This window comes from Lissotriton vulgaris, chromosome 11 (assembly GCF_964263255.1).
Source record: "Lissotriton vulgaris chromosome 11, aLisVul1.2, whole genome shotgun sequence".
NCBI lineage: Eukaryota > Metazoa > Chordata > Amphibia > Caudata > Salamandridae > Lissotriton > Lissotriton vulgaris.
This window is the reverse complement of record NC_141699.1, coordinates 349231439-349246955: the sequence shown is the minus strand read 5'-3', so window position 1 is coordinate 349246955 and position 15517 is coordinate 349231439. Positions and strand designations below refer to the sequence as shown.

The window sequence follows — 15517 nt, the reverse complement described above, 5'->3', positions numbered from 1 at the left end:
CAATGTTCTTAAAAAGATGCAAAACACCAGTTGTTACAGATGAGTTAAATATCAATTGAATGATGCTTGAAAAAAGCGTTGAGTATTGTGTGTGTGTGTAACAGCAACTGAATTTCTGAAGCAGTCCTGGCTGTCTACAAATTGTAAACTTCATCCGCTGAAGTCAAAAGGAGTTCTTTTTGTAAGCGAACAGACAATAGTTTGTTCAATCACCCACAAGGCATAGATTTCATACTAATACTAAGCCAATGGATGTTCCTAATAACACTTCTAGGCAGTGGATAAAAGGTCCCTAAACAACCCACAGAAAGTAAAATTTGTTAAGAACAAATAAGAGCAGTAATTCAGACATTTCTGATGTATAGGAATGAATGCAAGGGGGAAACAGATAAGATACAGCTTAGCCCTGGCATTAAAGCACTACACATTCAGTGCTAAGATATAGTGTCACACAGATGGGAGCTTCCAAGAGAATTTCTGCAATTTACCGCACTGATATATACAGGGTCATCTTATTTTTTCATTTAAACAGATGTGGGTGAATGGAACAGTTGCGAATTGTGCATAGTTTCATACCAACCAACTGATTTATATATTTGACAGTGATGAAAATAAAAAGCTGTTATGGGTACAGAAATAATACCATGTATTAATAAGGTAATAGGCAGCATGTCACTCACTGTAAATAGTGCATCTTCAACTTTTTCTATACTTAATGAAGTGTTTGTGGAGTGTCAAATTATATGGTTCAAATAAGGATGTTTCATTTAAAAATTGCCAAGGAACAAAACTTGATCAAAGGGGCTGAATAAGAGTTTGGCGGAACCCTTGGTGGCAGTCCAGCCACCACCACACTGTGGCACAACTCGCACACATCCTGAGTGTGGTGGTTGGACTACCACAGGTCTGCTGCAACCAACAGGGATCCGTGATCCCACGGCGGTGGCCCAGCAGTCAGAGGAAGCAAAATGGTGGGGGAGCCGCTGCGGCACCACAGAGCATATTACAAATTGGTTTACCGCCAACCTTTCCATGGCGGTGAGCCTGCCATGGAAAGGGTGGCGGTGAGGAAACTCAGGGGGCACATACAGCTTCGATATCTTCCAGAATAGTGACTAATTTCCCCCACCTTGTCAATTAGTCAGGTTACACCTTGGTAGCTGGTTCACTACCTCTCAAAATTTCAAAAGCAGAAACTTTAGTAGACAAATGCGGGCTGGTGCGATAAAACCACAAGATGGCATGCACCGCATTAATTACTACACATCTGTTAGATATCGCCCATTGAACCAAAATATTTTGTTCAACAAGCCCATTCGTTTGTAGGTTATAATGTGAGCTTCTCAAATGTTTGACGTCACTGGACCACTCACAAACTCAACACCATTGTCAAAAACCAAAAACTGTAGGAACCTTCCCATAAGAAAACAATATTAACATAATCAACCATAGATTTAGCATTAGGTTCATAAACAAATATTACCTCTGGACACTTTGAATAAAAGTCAACAAACACCCACGCAAGGCTTAAGAGCATTCAAGATATTTTTGATCCACTCAAAAGTGTTTTCACACGTTACTCCATACAAAAGGTGAATTGGTCTTAAGTGAAACCAACAATGGTGTAATGAGTAGAGTAATCAGAGATGAACCCAGCACAAAACTCACATGGGACAAAAAAAGAACTTCAGGCCAGTCTTATCAGTATATGGAGGAGCATTTACAATGGCCTCAACAAAACCTGACCTAGGTTCAATACCGCCACCGACACAATATGTTCAAAATTTTCCACCCTTGTTTTACTCAATTTACATTTCTCTTTTTTAACACAACTCTCTTTTCTAGCATAATGGACAGAACTCTATCTAAAATCTCACGTTTCTCTTTAGAAGTTGCAAAAATCAAGAAATCATCCGTGCAAACTGCCACCCCTTCAACATGCTTGAAAAAATGTACATTATTCTCTGAAAAATAGTGGCAGCAGAAGCCAACCAAAATGCATCCTACAGTAATGGAGAAATAAATGCAGTTAAAAATCTTGAATCTGGTTCTAACACTACTTGATGATAAGCTGAAGATAAATCCAATTCAGATAACTATTTTGAGTTCTTGATTAACGCCAACAACTCTGAAATTTCGGGAAGGGGATGCGAATCAACCACAATTTTCATTACTAAAGCTTCTAAGATCAGCTTATATCAGTGGAGACAACCATAATGACATTTCAACTGTCTCAATGATCCTCTTGTTACTTAACACCCACAGTTCTTTCTCTAGATTCTACCCGACACAAAAAGACACATGTTGTAACTTGTGCTTAACAGGGACCACCCCTCTTTAAGTTTAACCAAATGTTGTAAACCTTTTATAGTTCCAAGAGTGACTGGAAAAACTTAAGGATAATTCTGAATCATCTCATCACCTGTACTGTCCATTACAAATTAAGCTTGATCCTTGGTCCCAGGCTTCATAACCATGTGGAACAAACGCCGATGAAACCAACCTAAAATGCAGAGTCCTTTCACTGCCACATAAATGCTCCTGAAAAATGTCTGTCCTCTAAAAACCAAAATCTCTTTGAAAATACCTGAAAACTCAATTCTCCTCTCCTCATAGGATACAGGGTCACGATCAGGTGGTTCCGACTCTCTACCTGGTTACGTCTCATCAAATAACTCCTGTGTAATCATAATAATTCTGGCTCCTGAATCAACCAACAATTTTACAGGTTTGTCTCCAACTAGGACCTCAATATAATGATCAACACACTTGCAAGGGTCACCAGTCATAATACCGCCCACCTTGACAACAAGTACCAGGACCTGAAGATCTTCCTGAACCTTAAGCAAACCACTGGCATTCTCTTCCCCGTTGATTAACCTTTCCTCTGTTTCTTTTGCCCTTGGCACACTTTCACAAAATGTCAAACCTTATCACAGTTCCTGAATGTTACTAATTTGGCTGGACACTCCTTCCCATCTTTGACATGAACAGCATAACCACATCTGAAACATGTATTGGGTAGATTAAAAATGGGCTTCTCTGATTTATAACCTTCCTTAGACACCACTTTTAACTCCTTAACACTCTTGTGTTTAGAACATACAATATTAACAGCATCATTCCATGTGTCATACAATTATTTAACAGAATTCTAAACAGATTCAATACTCTTAGCAGTTCTGATAGTTTCTTTTTTTTGCTGCTTTTATTTGTTCACACACTGACAAATAAATTGATCATGCACCGAATGGTCTATAAAAGTGTCAAAGTGCTGAGATGTAAGAATTAACATTTTCTCCAACAAGTTATTTTCTTTTAAAGCATTTGTGACTCAACACAACTATACTCAGCTACACATCAAATCACAGCTCTAGTTGCTTTACAACTTCCTTGTATTCAACTAAATTCTGACATTCTTCCTGGACAATGTCAGGGAAATGCTCTGTTAGAACCGGCTGTCTCTAGTTGGCAGAGGTATGCACTTCTGACAAATAGGGACACACCTTTTCTAGTCAGGGCAAGGGGATCACACCCTTTGATAACCCCTGCTCACCCCCTTGGTAGCTTGGCAGAGCAGACAGGCTTATCTCAGAGGCTGTGCGTTAAGCATTTATGACCACATACAGTAATAAAGTGAATACACTACAAATGGACACGACACAGTAGTATTATAAAAATAAGGATTTTTATATAAGGCTTAGCACAAGACCAAATAACGACAAAAATATACACAATCTTAATAAATACTCTTGGAAGGGAAAATAATAGTTCAAATGTAGTTTCTTCTTTAGCACAAAGTCTTTAGTATCAAAAGCAACTCTTCTTCTTGGAACACAGTTCTTGGCAACAATGTAACCCACACGGGAGTCACACGACGTCGAGGCAAAGTTAATGCAAAGGTTCGGCGTCAACCGCGAGGAGCGCTACGTCGAGCCCGGAGTCACACGGACCCCCAACAACACAGTACCTTAGGAAACTGAAGCACACTATGATCAGCAGCGTCGAGCAATCCGGCGTTGCGTCGTCGGTGTCAATCAGGCCTCAGTAGTCGTCGATGTCGATGATGATGTTGCAAGAGTGAGCAGCGCTCACGGCGTCGAGAGGGCACGAAGTCGATGCGATCAGCAGCGGTGCAGACACGAGGTCCCTTGGAGCTGGAGCCAAACTCACTACTCACCGGCGTTGCTGCTGCCGTCGATCGGGCCCGGCGGCCGGCGTCGAGGAAGCGGGACACTGGAGCCGTTACTCACGATGTCGAGCTGGATTCGGCAACGTCCGTCGGCGTCGAGGTTGCTGGTTCTTTCAGAGGTGCTGGATTCACAAGTTCCAGCAAATAGCACTTTAAGCAGATGAAGTCCTTTAGCCCTGTGACTTCAGCAGGAGACTGGCACTCTTCCAGTCCTTGGAGATTTTCTTAGCAAAGCGTGAGAGTACACACACAGTTGTTCTCTCCTGGTTCCTTGGCAAAAATAAAGAAGCAATGCAGGATTCCCCCCAGCAAACAGCACACTGGCAGAAGGGGTAGGCAAGTCCTTGGATCAGCAGGCTTCTTGTCCTTGGTTTCAGGGTTCCTGGTCAGAAGTGATCTAAAGTCTTGGTTCAGGGGTCCTTCTCTTATACTCCTCTTTGGCTTTGATCCCTTTGTCTATGCAGGGGAATTTCCCAACATCCTGGGTCTGTTGTGGGTGGAGCCAGGCAGAGGCACCTGGCCTATTCACTGAACAGGGCTGGGTCCTCAGACGCCCAGCAGGAGGTGGAGCCAGCATTGTCACTGGCAGGAGCAGAGCTATCGGCCTCCTGGTAGGAGGTGGGGCCAGGATCGTCCATGGCAGGCACAGAGCCATCAGTCGCCTGGCAGGAGGTGGAGCCAGCATTGTATCAGGCAGGGCAGGCTATCAGCAACTACTCTCCCCCTACTCTCAACGCAAATGTCCCACTCATCCCACACTGACTCATCCAGACCTCTGGAGCCACCCAGCTCCTGTCACACACATGCAAGACCAGCAGAAACCAGAAATGGTTAGACAAGAAAATAGACACTTTCTAAAAGTGCTATTTTCAAACCCAGAATCCAAAAACCATCCACACAAACGGATGCGTAATCAAACCCCGAGTTCAGGGATACCAAACTCGACATTGCACCATGCTCCCCGAGCCAGCTAGGATCTTAGCATTAATAATCCTGGCGGCCCATTCTAACTAATGGAGAGCAGGTTACCTCGCAATAGTGAAAAACGAATATGGCTGTAATTCACTATTAGGACATGCCAACTTGGTCAGGCCTGTCCTACTCTATGCTTACAATGCACCCTGCCTGTGGGCCTACCATAGGGGTGACTAACATGAAGTTAAGGGAAGGTTTAGGGACTGGCAAGTAGGTGTACTTACGCAGTCAGCGTGACAGTACTAGACTGCACGTGGGTCCGGCAATGGCAGACCCTCAGACATACTTTTACGAGGCCGCTCTTGTGGGTGGCACAACACGTGCTGCAAGCCCACGAGCAGCATTTGTATTTACAAACCCTGGCACTCCTGGTGCACTAGACTAGGGACTGACAGTTAACCAAATAAGCCAAACATGGAATTCAATCGATACAGCAATTTAACATAGGGAGCACTTGCACCGTGGCACTGATCAGCAGTGGCACAGTGCCCAAAGCATTATCCAGCAAAAACATCGTAAAACAGAGGAGGCAAACAGAAAAAATGGAGGAGAGACTCAAGCCAATGATGTCAGGTCTAACATGCTCAAATACAAATTTACCTCCAAAACAGAAAGAATTCAAGGAGTAGAAACTTTCATCTCCAGTCTAAATATTGTAGTACCAATAGCCCCCAAATAAGTCTGGAATGCACCAAATCAATTCTTCCAAGATATGGGTGGTTCCCCTGGTGCTTCCAAAAATGGAGGAGGAATGACCGACTGCATATTCTCAAAACATCTCTTTACAAATCAGCCAAAATGATACACCCCAAACACCATAAACATGCACTGTGTTTATATCTATTGCTTATCTGCACAGATCTCGTGCCACCAGTTGATATACCAAACCAATTGTAATGAGAAACCCTTGAATTAGTGTGCATTTCACTATAGACCAAAGAACTGTGATCTGTAGTTAGACAGTACGCAGAGCACAAGAGCCTGTAGACCCATAGGAATGAATGGGAAGCCATTCCTTATTTGTGAATCACAATATGCGACTCGCAAATAAGCAATGTGTAGGAATCGCTATTATTATAGCGATTCCTACATGCATAGGCTTTTGTGAGTGCTTAATTGCGATTCCTTAATAATCGCAATTAAGGATTCGCAAACGCCTAGCTTGATGCATGTGCATGACAGTGCGTAGGGCATGTAGAATCGCTGGGACCCCAAGGAACCACCCAAGGTAGTGACACAGGGAACCCATGGAGGACAGGTGCAGTGTGAGAACACAGACGCAAGCACTGTACAACTCTATGGGAAAGTCGTGGTTGAAATTTTAGAGATTAAGGAACACTTCGGAGAGGACTTTGAGCAAACCCTTTCAAACTTAGAAGGTTCTAAGGCCAGCACCTTTGTGAGCACCGGAGTACTCGTGTTACCTAACCCAGGGTAGCTGGGTGCATAGGTGTCAAGTGATGTCAGGAATCTTCGTCGTTTTCAATGGCGTGATGCAGAAAAGTGCTGCTGCCGTGAAGAGGAAAAGTGTTCGGTGGAATCCAAACCTGGATTCGAGGTGAGAAGAACCTGAAAGCAGAGGGGACAGAGTCTGGGTCACTTCAGAGTGACCAGGGGCTCTGTAGATGAATGCCCACCGATGTCGGGTGCTTCAGGTGAGTTGACGCGATGCTTGCCTCTGCAGCCACAGGGACCAGGAGATGTCGTGGATGACCAAAGTCTGAAGGTGAGCTGTCCCACAAAGGATGTTGAGTGCTGGGGGGGTCAGTGTCCGGATGGAACCCCAACAAGCCTTGGCAACGGCAACCTACGCGGTCAGAGGAAATCTGCTTCAGTGAGGAGCAGCATGGTTCTGGGGACTCTCCAAGCAATGGAGTCAGGGCACATCTGGAGCAACCAGGCAAGCCCATGGAAAGTCAAAGTTACCTTCACAGTGACCCACAGGCCAACGGACCAGGGATTGCGAAGGGACCTCGAAATGAATCACGAAATAACAGCCCACGGAACACTCGTGGAGTGTAGGCCGGAAATTTTCAGTGGAAACACTGCTCGGGGTCAGGACTACAAGTAGCTCAAAGCACAGCCTCAGGGGTCGGTGAAAAGCATATGCTGCTGCAAAAGAGCACGGTGCACATGGGTTCGAGTTGCACGGTCCCCCACGAGGGATACGGGCCTCAGATTAGCTGAGAGCGCGGATCAACCTCAGAGACTGCGGGAACCCACTTCCTGGGTTGCAGAAATCTTTGGAGTCCTCTGGAGCTTCGGAGATGCAAACCGGTCAGATGCGTTTAGGTGCCTGCTCAGCAGGGGAGTAACTCCTTTACTCCAAGTGAGATTCTTCAGTCGTCCAGCGTCGTGCAGATCGTCAAAGTACTTGGTTTCTGTAGCAGAGTTTAGTCCAGGTAAAATCTAAAGTCCTGTAGTCAGGGGTTCCAACTTTACACCCAAGGAAGGGGTGGGACAAACTCTGGGGACCCACCTATGGGAGGGTCAGGACAGAGGGGTGGCTACGCCCATGTCCTTTGTCCAGTTTCGCAGCAGAGCAGGAGCAAATGGCTCCTGTAACCAGTTTGAGCTGGACTATGCAAAGGGACACCAAATGTGCCCCCAGTGCAGACATCAAAGCACTCTCAGAGTGCACCCACCCAGCCCCAATACACTAATGCCTGTGTGGGAGGTGGTTACACCTCCCTGGGACAGGAAGCCTATTGTCAAGCCTTCCCTTGCTCGAGCTTGGCTCAGCAGCAAGCGGGCAGACTCGTGTCGGTAGCTTGCAGCATCCATTTTGTGATGCCCAGGTTGGGAAAGTTGGTACAGGGTGTACCGGTGTGACGCATATGTCCCTTTAGGAGAGTGGAATCATACCTCCCCCATGATTCCAAGATGTTTGACACCAAACACAACATGCTTCTAAGCAGCCGTTTTAAAGTTAGCATTTACCAGGAGGTTATAATGCACTTAAAAGTATATGGTTGGCTGCATTACAAACAACGCCGGAAAATAGGTTCCGAAGGCTGCAGAGGGGCTCTGCTCATGCATGGGCACCCTCTCACATAAATCCCAGCACCATGCCTTCAGGATTGATGAGGCCTGTCATAGGGGTGACTGTTTATATGTGCTGTGATAAAAGGTAGATATAGTGAACCTATATCTAAGTAAGGGGTGCATGCAGCACCTTACACAGACTGCAGTAGCAGACCCGTGGTGTCAGTTTGAGTGGTCGCTCAGGGGTGGCACAATACATGCTGCAGCCCCTGGGCGGCCTCTGGGGTACCTATGCCCTAGGGACTTATAAGGGTACCCCAGAATACAATCTGGAGTGTACCTAAAGTACATGCAATCAATTTAGAGGAGAAAGTAGCTAGACTGGAGACCTGGATAGCAGGATCCCAGCCAGTCTAAATCGAAAACAGTGAAACATCAGCAAAAAAGTGGGGGTAACTATATGAAGCAGATCCTACTCTCCTCCAAGGACTTCTCTTTCCAAAGGTGCCTTTGTGGGAGAATCTCTGGAGATTGCTCCCTGAGAGGTAACCTACTTGAGGGTGTGGGGGAGTCCCTATGTGTCTCCCTGGCAGGTGACTTACCTAGGAGTAAGGTAGAGTGCTTCAGCATCTCCCTGCATGCCTTGGCCAAAAATAAATTATCCTCCCGCTTCCTGATAGCCATTGAGTTCATGGAAACACAAAATTTACAGGCTGCAGCTTAGTGTTTCACGTTGTGTGGACCCAGTAATGAAATCATCTGGCAGCACTTGCAACAAGATTTATACTCTGAAACATTTAGAAAAGATATTTGACCTAGTCACTGTGGAAATGCTGTGAAATTGTGTCAGTGAGACATCGAGGGCTCCCAACCACGTTGGTGAGGGATGGAAAACAGCAACAATCATGGCAAGTCAGTTGATGCCTAATATTGTCTAGTGGCATCAGGTCTAGAGGCGGAGTCAATCTTGAAGCTGTATCGCATCACCAAGCAGCACTGAGGAGATATTGCTGGGAAAAGTTTCTGGGACGGATCTAAAGCCTGGAAGGTTAATTTATCAATCAATCAAGCATTTATAAAGCGCACTACATACCCGTGAGGGTCTCAAGGCGCTGGGGGGGGGGGGGGGGGCTGCTACTGATCGAAGAGCCAGGTCTTGAGAAGTCTTCTGAAGGCCAGCAGGTCCTGGGTCTGTCGTAGGCTGGTAGGGAGATTGTTCCAGGTCTTGGCGGCGAGGTAGGAGAAGGATCTGCCGCCGCCGGTTGTTTTTCGGATACGGGGGACTGTGGCGAGGGCGAGGGTGGCGGAGCGGAGGTTGCGGGTGGGGTGTGGAAGCTGAGTCGGTTGTTGAGGTATGATGGTCCGGTGTTGTGTAGCGCCCTGTGTGCGTGATGAGGAGCTTGAAGGTGATCCTCTTGTTGATTGGGAGCCAGTGCAGGCCTCTCAGGTGGGGTGTGATGTGGCTGCGTCAGAGGACATCGAGGATCAGTCGTGCAGAGGCGTTCTGGATTCGTTGTTGTCGTCTCAGGAGCTTGGATGTTGTTCCTGAGTAGAGGGCGTTTCCGTAGTCAAGTCTGTTGGTGATGAGGGCCTGGATGACTGTTTTTCTTGTGTCGGGAGGGATCCACTTGAAGATCCTGTGGAGCATTCGGAGGGTGTTGAAGCAGGATGCAGAGACGGCGTTGACTTGCTTGGTCATGGAGAGGGAGGAGTCGAGGATGAAGCCCAGGTTGCGTGCGTGGTCGTGGGTTCCGGTGGTATGCCTAGCGACGTCGGCTACCAGGAGTCGTCCCAGGCTGATGGGGTGGGTCCGAGGATGAGGACCTCCGTTTTGTCTGAATTCAGCTTCAGTCTGCTGTCCTTCATCCAGTCGGCGACAGCCTTCATTCCTCTGTGGAGGTTGGCTTTGGTGGTGTGGGGGTCTTCGGTGAGGGATATGATCAGCTGGGTATCGTCGGCATAGGAGATGATGTTGAGGCTATGTTGTCGTGCGACGTGGGCGAGTGGAGCCATGTAGATATTGAACAGCGTCGGGCTGAGGGAGGATCCATGTGGGATGCCGCAGATGATCTCGGTGGTTTTTGAGAGGTAGGGAGGGAGGAGGACGCTCTGGGTTCTGCCGGAGAGGAAGGATGTGGTCCAGGCCAGGGCCTTCTCTTGAATTCCGGCGTCATGGAGGCGTGCTGATAGAGTGCGGTGGCAGACCGTGTCGAAGGCAGCTGATAGGTCCAGGAGGATGAGGGCAGCTGTGTCTCCTTTGTCCATCAGGATCCTGATGTCGTCGGTGGCAGCGATGAGGGCGGTCTCGGTGCTGTGGTTGCTGCGGAAGCCTGATTGGGATAGATCCAGGAGGTTGTTGTCTTCGAGGTAACAGGTTAGCTGTTTGTTGACAATCTTCTCTGTCACTTTTGCCGGGAATGGGAGCAGGGAGATGGGCCGGAAGTTCTTGAGGTCCTTGGGGTCCGGTTGGGGGGTTCTTTAGGAGGGCGTTGATCTCGGCGTGCTTCCAGCTTTCCGGGAAGGTTGCTAGCTCGAAGGAGCTGTTGATAGTTTTCCGGAGGTGGGGTGCGATGGTTGTTGAAGACGTGGTGAGGGCAGGGGTCGGGTGGGGATCCGGAGTGGATGGAGTTCATGGTTTTGATGGTGTCTTCGTCATTGACGTGAGACCAGGCGGTCAGGCGGCATGTGTGCGTGGTATTCGCAGGCGGTGGTGGAATTGGTGGTGGGTGAGGGGGTGTTGGAGTTGAAGCTGTCGTGGATGTCGATGATCTTGCGGTGGAAGAAAGTGGCAAGGGAGTCGCACAGGTCTTGTGATGGTGGGATGTCGTTGGTGTTGGAGCTGGGATTGGAGAGTTCTTTCACAAGGCTGAAGAGTTCTTTGGTGTTGTGTGCGTTGTTGTCTAGTCGGTCCTTGAAGGCGATCCTTTTGGCGGTCCTGATGAGTTGGTGGTGTTTGCGGGTGGCGTTTTTGTGGGCTGGGTGGCTGTCTGGCGTTCAGTCGCGGAGCCATTTCTTCTCCAGCTTCCGACAAGTGCGCTTCATGGTCCGGAGGTCTTCGGTGAACCACGCGGCTTTCATGTTGGTGTGGTTAGTTGTGGAGATCTTGAGAAGGGCGAGGGTGTTGGCGCAGTCGTTGATCCATTGTTTGGGATTGGTCGTGGCGGTGTCCGGGTCAGTGGGGTCGGCGGGCGGTCTCAGGGCGAGGGTGGTAGTCAGTTGGTCCTTGGTGACCTTGCCCCAGAAGCGGCCCGGTAGCTGTTGGGTGCGGTGGTGTGTGATGGGTTTCCTGAAGGTGAAGTAGACGCATCTGTGGTCGCTCCAGTGGGGTTCGGTGGTGTGGTTGAAGGAGACGTGGGGGCTTGTGGAGAAAATGGGATCCAGTGTGTGTCCAGCGGCGTGGGTGGGTGACGTTACGAGTTGTTTGAGTCCGAAGTTGGCAAGGTTGTCGATCAGGGCGGTGGAGTTGGCGTTGTTGTTGTTCTCGAGGTGGAAGTTCGGGTCCCCGAGGAGGATGTAGTCTGTGGAGGCGAGGGCGTGGGTGCTGACGAGGTCGGCGATGGTGTCGCAGAACTGTGGTCGTGGTCCGGGTGGTCTGTAGACGAGGGTTCCTCTGAGGGTGGTGTTGGGGTCGGTGTGGATCTGGAAGTGCATGTGCTCGGCGGCAGTGAGGGTGTCGTAGGTGTTGGTTGAGACTCTGAGGGTGTCCCGCTCCTTTGGTGCGGTCTCTGCGGGAGATCTTGTAGCCCTGTGGGATGGCTATGGCAATGTCTGGGGCTGAGGTGGCGTTCCGCCAGGTCTCTGTCAAGAAGGCGACGTCGGGCGGTGGAGTCCAGGAGGTCCCAGAGTTCGATGGCGGGTGGGGCAGGTGTTGAGGAGGATGCAGCGTAGGTGGTTGGGTTCGCTGACTGGTGGTTTGTAGGTCTGGATGCTGGTGTATCTGCAGTTCTGGCAGGCGAAGGGCCCTTGGGTGTGCTTCGGGGCGGCCCGGTAGCAGGGGTGGTCTTGTTCGGTGGTGAGTGCGTGGAGAGTGCTGGAGTCATAGTGTAGTCTGGTGTTGCGGAAAGTGCGGGGTCCAGGGGTTCTGGCACTGGGCTTGCCTTTGGCGCGCTTCCGCGCGGCGCCCTCCATAAGAGGCGTAGGGGGAGGGAGAAGCAGCTGGGAGGCGGGAGCGGGGTGGCCAATGGGCGACTGGCACCGGGCACAGAAGGCAAAAAGGAGGCGGCCGCAGGGAAGCAGCGGCGGGAAGTGGGGGGGGGCACAGAGGGCGAGGGTGCAAAACGGGCACCAAACAGGGGGGCAACCAACAATTAAAACAGGGCAACAATTAGATATAAAAAAGAAACAAACAACAGAGACAGGTACCAGGGCACACCAGCGGCAAACCCTTGGCAGCAGCAGCAGGGGCAGACACGGGCAGTCACGGGCAACTAGGGCGAGCCGTGCGGCGTGGGGAGTGACCAGAGGTCAGGTCAATTTATGAGGTGAGGACTCTGTAATAAAATCCACTAGAAGCCATATGAAGAATCCAAACAGTCCCCAGCTCTAGCACAATCTCCCTCAAGAAAACAAGTTTGAAAAATCTTTGGTTAATATAAATATAAAAATCTAGTAAAAAGTGATCACTTTCGCTAATAAATTAAATGTACCTCCAAAACCTTCATGAGAGTCTCAGTTTCCTTCTTGAAGGAGACAGCTTGGTCATTCAGGGCGTGGGTCTTTATCTGCTCCATGCTCTCTGCAAACTGAAGAAAAACAAGTTAACACGAACACAATGCAATCTCAATACTCGTTTTGGTCTCACAATTACCACTAAACTCACCTCATTGGAAATGCCCTGTGATTATTCATCTTGACATCATGTTTCTCGGATTTTCGACAACAAATTACTCAGTCTCCCTCAATCATCCTTATTTTAGCTATGATTCTTTCCATAATAAGAATTATTATCCTTGAATTTCCCCAAATTTCCTTAATTTGTCACCTACTCTGTCTCATTCTCCCCTTTTGTGACTTTGTTCTCTCCCTCAAAAGTACACTCATTCATACATTAGTCAATTATTCTCCCCCATATGCCTTCACTGCTCACATTTATTCCAGGCTAATGACATTGCTCTCCCTATCACTAGCATGCTTCTGCTTGCCACTGTCATACCAAATTACACTTATTCTTACACTAATTGACCATATTGTCAAAGCGGTTATTTGCCTAAATTACCCCAGTTCTCCACCTACTCACTCCCATTCTCCACTTAATTTCCCTTTTGACCTATTAGTTAACCTCATTCTTTTCCTAATCACAATTACTATTCTCGTAATCCTCATGCCCCTAAAATCTTCACTCAATCAGCGTATTCTTAGCATAAGTGACCTTAATCACGTCCTAAAGCTTTCACTCAATCCCAAATGCTATTGTTCTCTGGTAACCATCCTTTTTCTTCTACCATTTGCCCCCTATCTTCCTAAAATCACCTGCATCTCTTCTTTACTTGTCCTCACACTGCCTTACATTTCATGGACACTTCACAAAATCCATTTCAAGGAGGTTTGTTTCTGTATCCTACTATGTTACAGTAACACAAACAAATCATTGTCTGGTAGGCTCAGAACCTACTCAACGTGTAGAGCTGCTAAAGTGGCACTACTAGGAGCACTTTAATTACAGATATACGTAAGGCATTCACATGGAGATCTGTAAATACTTTCACATGGCATTATAGCCTTGACATGGATCCCAGAGCAGTCACTGAAGATGGTCAAGCTTCTCTATAGATTATTTGTCGGTTAATACTGTAGTGAATGCTTTTCTTTTGCCTATTTTCTCTGCCTATGTTAAGGATGGGCTTGCTATTCTATTCTGTGCTTATGACTAATAATGAAGATCCGTTGGAGGAGAAGGAATAGTTACTTACCTGCAAACCAAGTCCTCCTCCAGGGGAAACTTAATTATAGTCATAAATAACCGCCACCTCTCCACCACCCTTCCAGGGGATAGGAGAAAGGGAATTATCCATAGTTCTAGTGTGATCCTTCTGTCCATAAAGAAATAACTGACATAACGGCCACCTATAGGGAATGATGAGATATTTGTGGTAGGCTTCTCCTTAAGATAGCAGCATTGCTTTCCCCATCTTTCAAGCTTCACCATATCAGGCAACATTGTTCCTTTTCTCTTTTCCTTCCTTTAGAAAAGGTTTGTGAAACAGTTTCTAGTCACTGGATGATTTTGTTTCTATTTAAATTTAATTTAAAACATTGGCCAATACAGTCATTTCTTTTTCTTAAACGGATTGCCTTGTTTTCAAAATAAATTTTTTTTTTCCAAATACTTTATTGTTTTTCACAAGGTATACAGAAAGCATATAGCAGTGTACGCAAGGGTATCCAAGGCAAACTTTTACAAGGCAAAATTTTACATGTGCTTGTATAACGTGAGGGTAATGCGCCTTAATGGATAACGCAAGCCTACCCCGGCGACCATTGGTAGCCTAAAGAAATAGAAAAAAGGAAAGGCAAACGAAAGGAAAGGAGAAAGGAAAGAAAAGGAGAAGAAAGGGAGGAGCCACGGCTAGGCGAGCTGTACCATTGCATTTGCATATCTATTCACATGTTTGCAGAAGGGTGGACGATATTGGTAACTTTACATGACAGTCCAGTGATTGTACCCATGAACCATATCACTTGAATACAATTTATACAGATGGAGCGACAATAATGTCCCCGGGTATGAGTCCCTGCTGAGCTCTTTATTCATGGAGGTTCATAAGAGTCTAGAAACGTGTCTAGAGAGTTCCATAGTTTCCTGGATGTCGGTTTCCATGGGGCGCTTTGTAGTGCTATGTTGTCAGCCCCTCTGACGTGGATGATCCAGTTTATCTAGCTTCTGTACGACATCTTACTTGTATCTTTCCAGTTAGCAAGAACCATTTTCATTGCTGAGGTTATTAACAGGTCAAATAGGTCTCTATCATATTAATTTCTCCAGTTTGTGCTTATACAGGCTGTGGGCAAATTGAAGGAACCCCTGTCCATATTACATTTAAACACCCCACTTATGAAGGCAAAGATTTTGCCCCAAAACAATTTGAGTAATATGCACTGAAAGATAAGGTGGGCTAAGCCCAGAGACAAATCAGAACTCAAAACATTAAACATCCACTGTACGAGGGAGATCCTAGGAGAATCTGGACTAGCATGGCAAACAGGCTACATAAAATACCCAAGCATCGATACCAACATAAAGATACCCTACACCAGAACGAGAAAACATTATTAGGGAAAATAAAGAGGCTTTTGGAATCTTGGTCACCAAAATTCATTACGTGGTGAGGCAAAATGATGATCACCCCGATGGTTAACTACCTCATC

The 15517-nt window shown here is 47.2% G+C and overlaps 1 protein-coding gene across 1 annotated transcript in view; it reads right to left on the bottom strand.

Annotated features, from left to right (window-relative positions):
• Positions 1 to 15517, bottom strand: part of LOC147679750 (uncharacterized) — a 427474-nt gene that overhangs the window by 180246 nt on the left and 231711 nt on the right. Inside the window, exon 17 of the mRNA XM_086942472.1 lies at positions 12799 to 12894. Coding sequence (XP_086798598.1) covers positions 12799 to 12894 — 96 coding nt within the window. The remainder of the gene's footprint in view (positions 1 to 12798; positions 12895 to 15517) is intronic.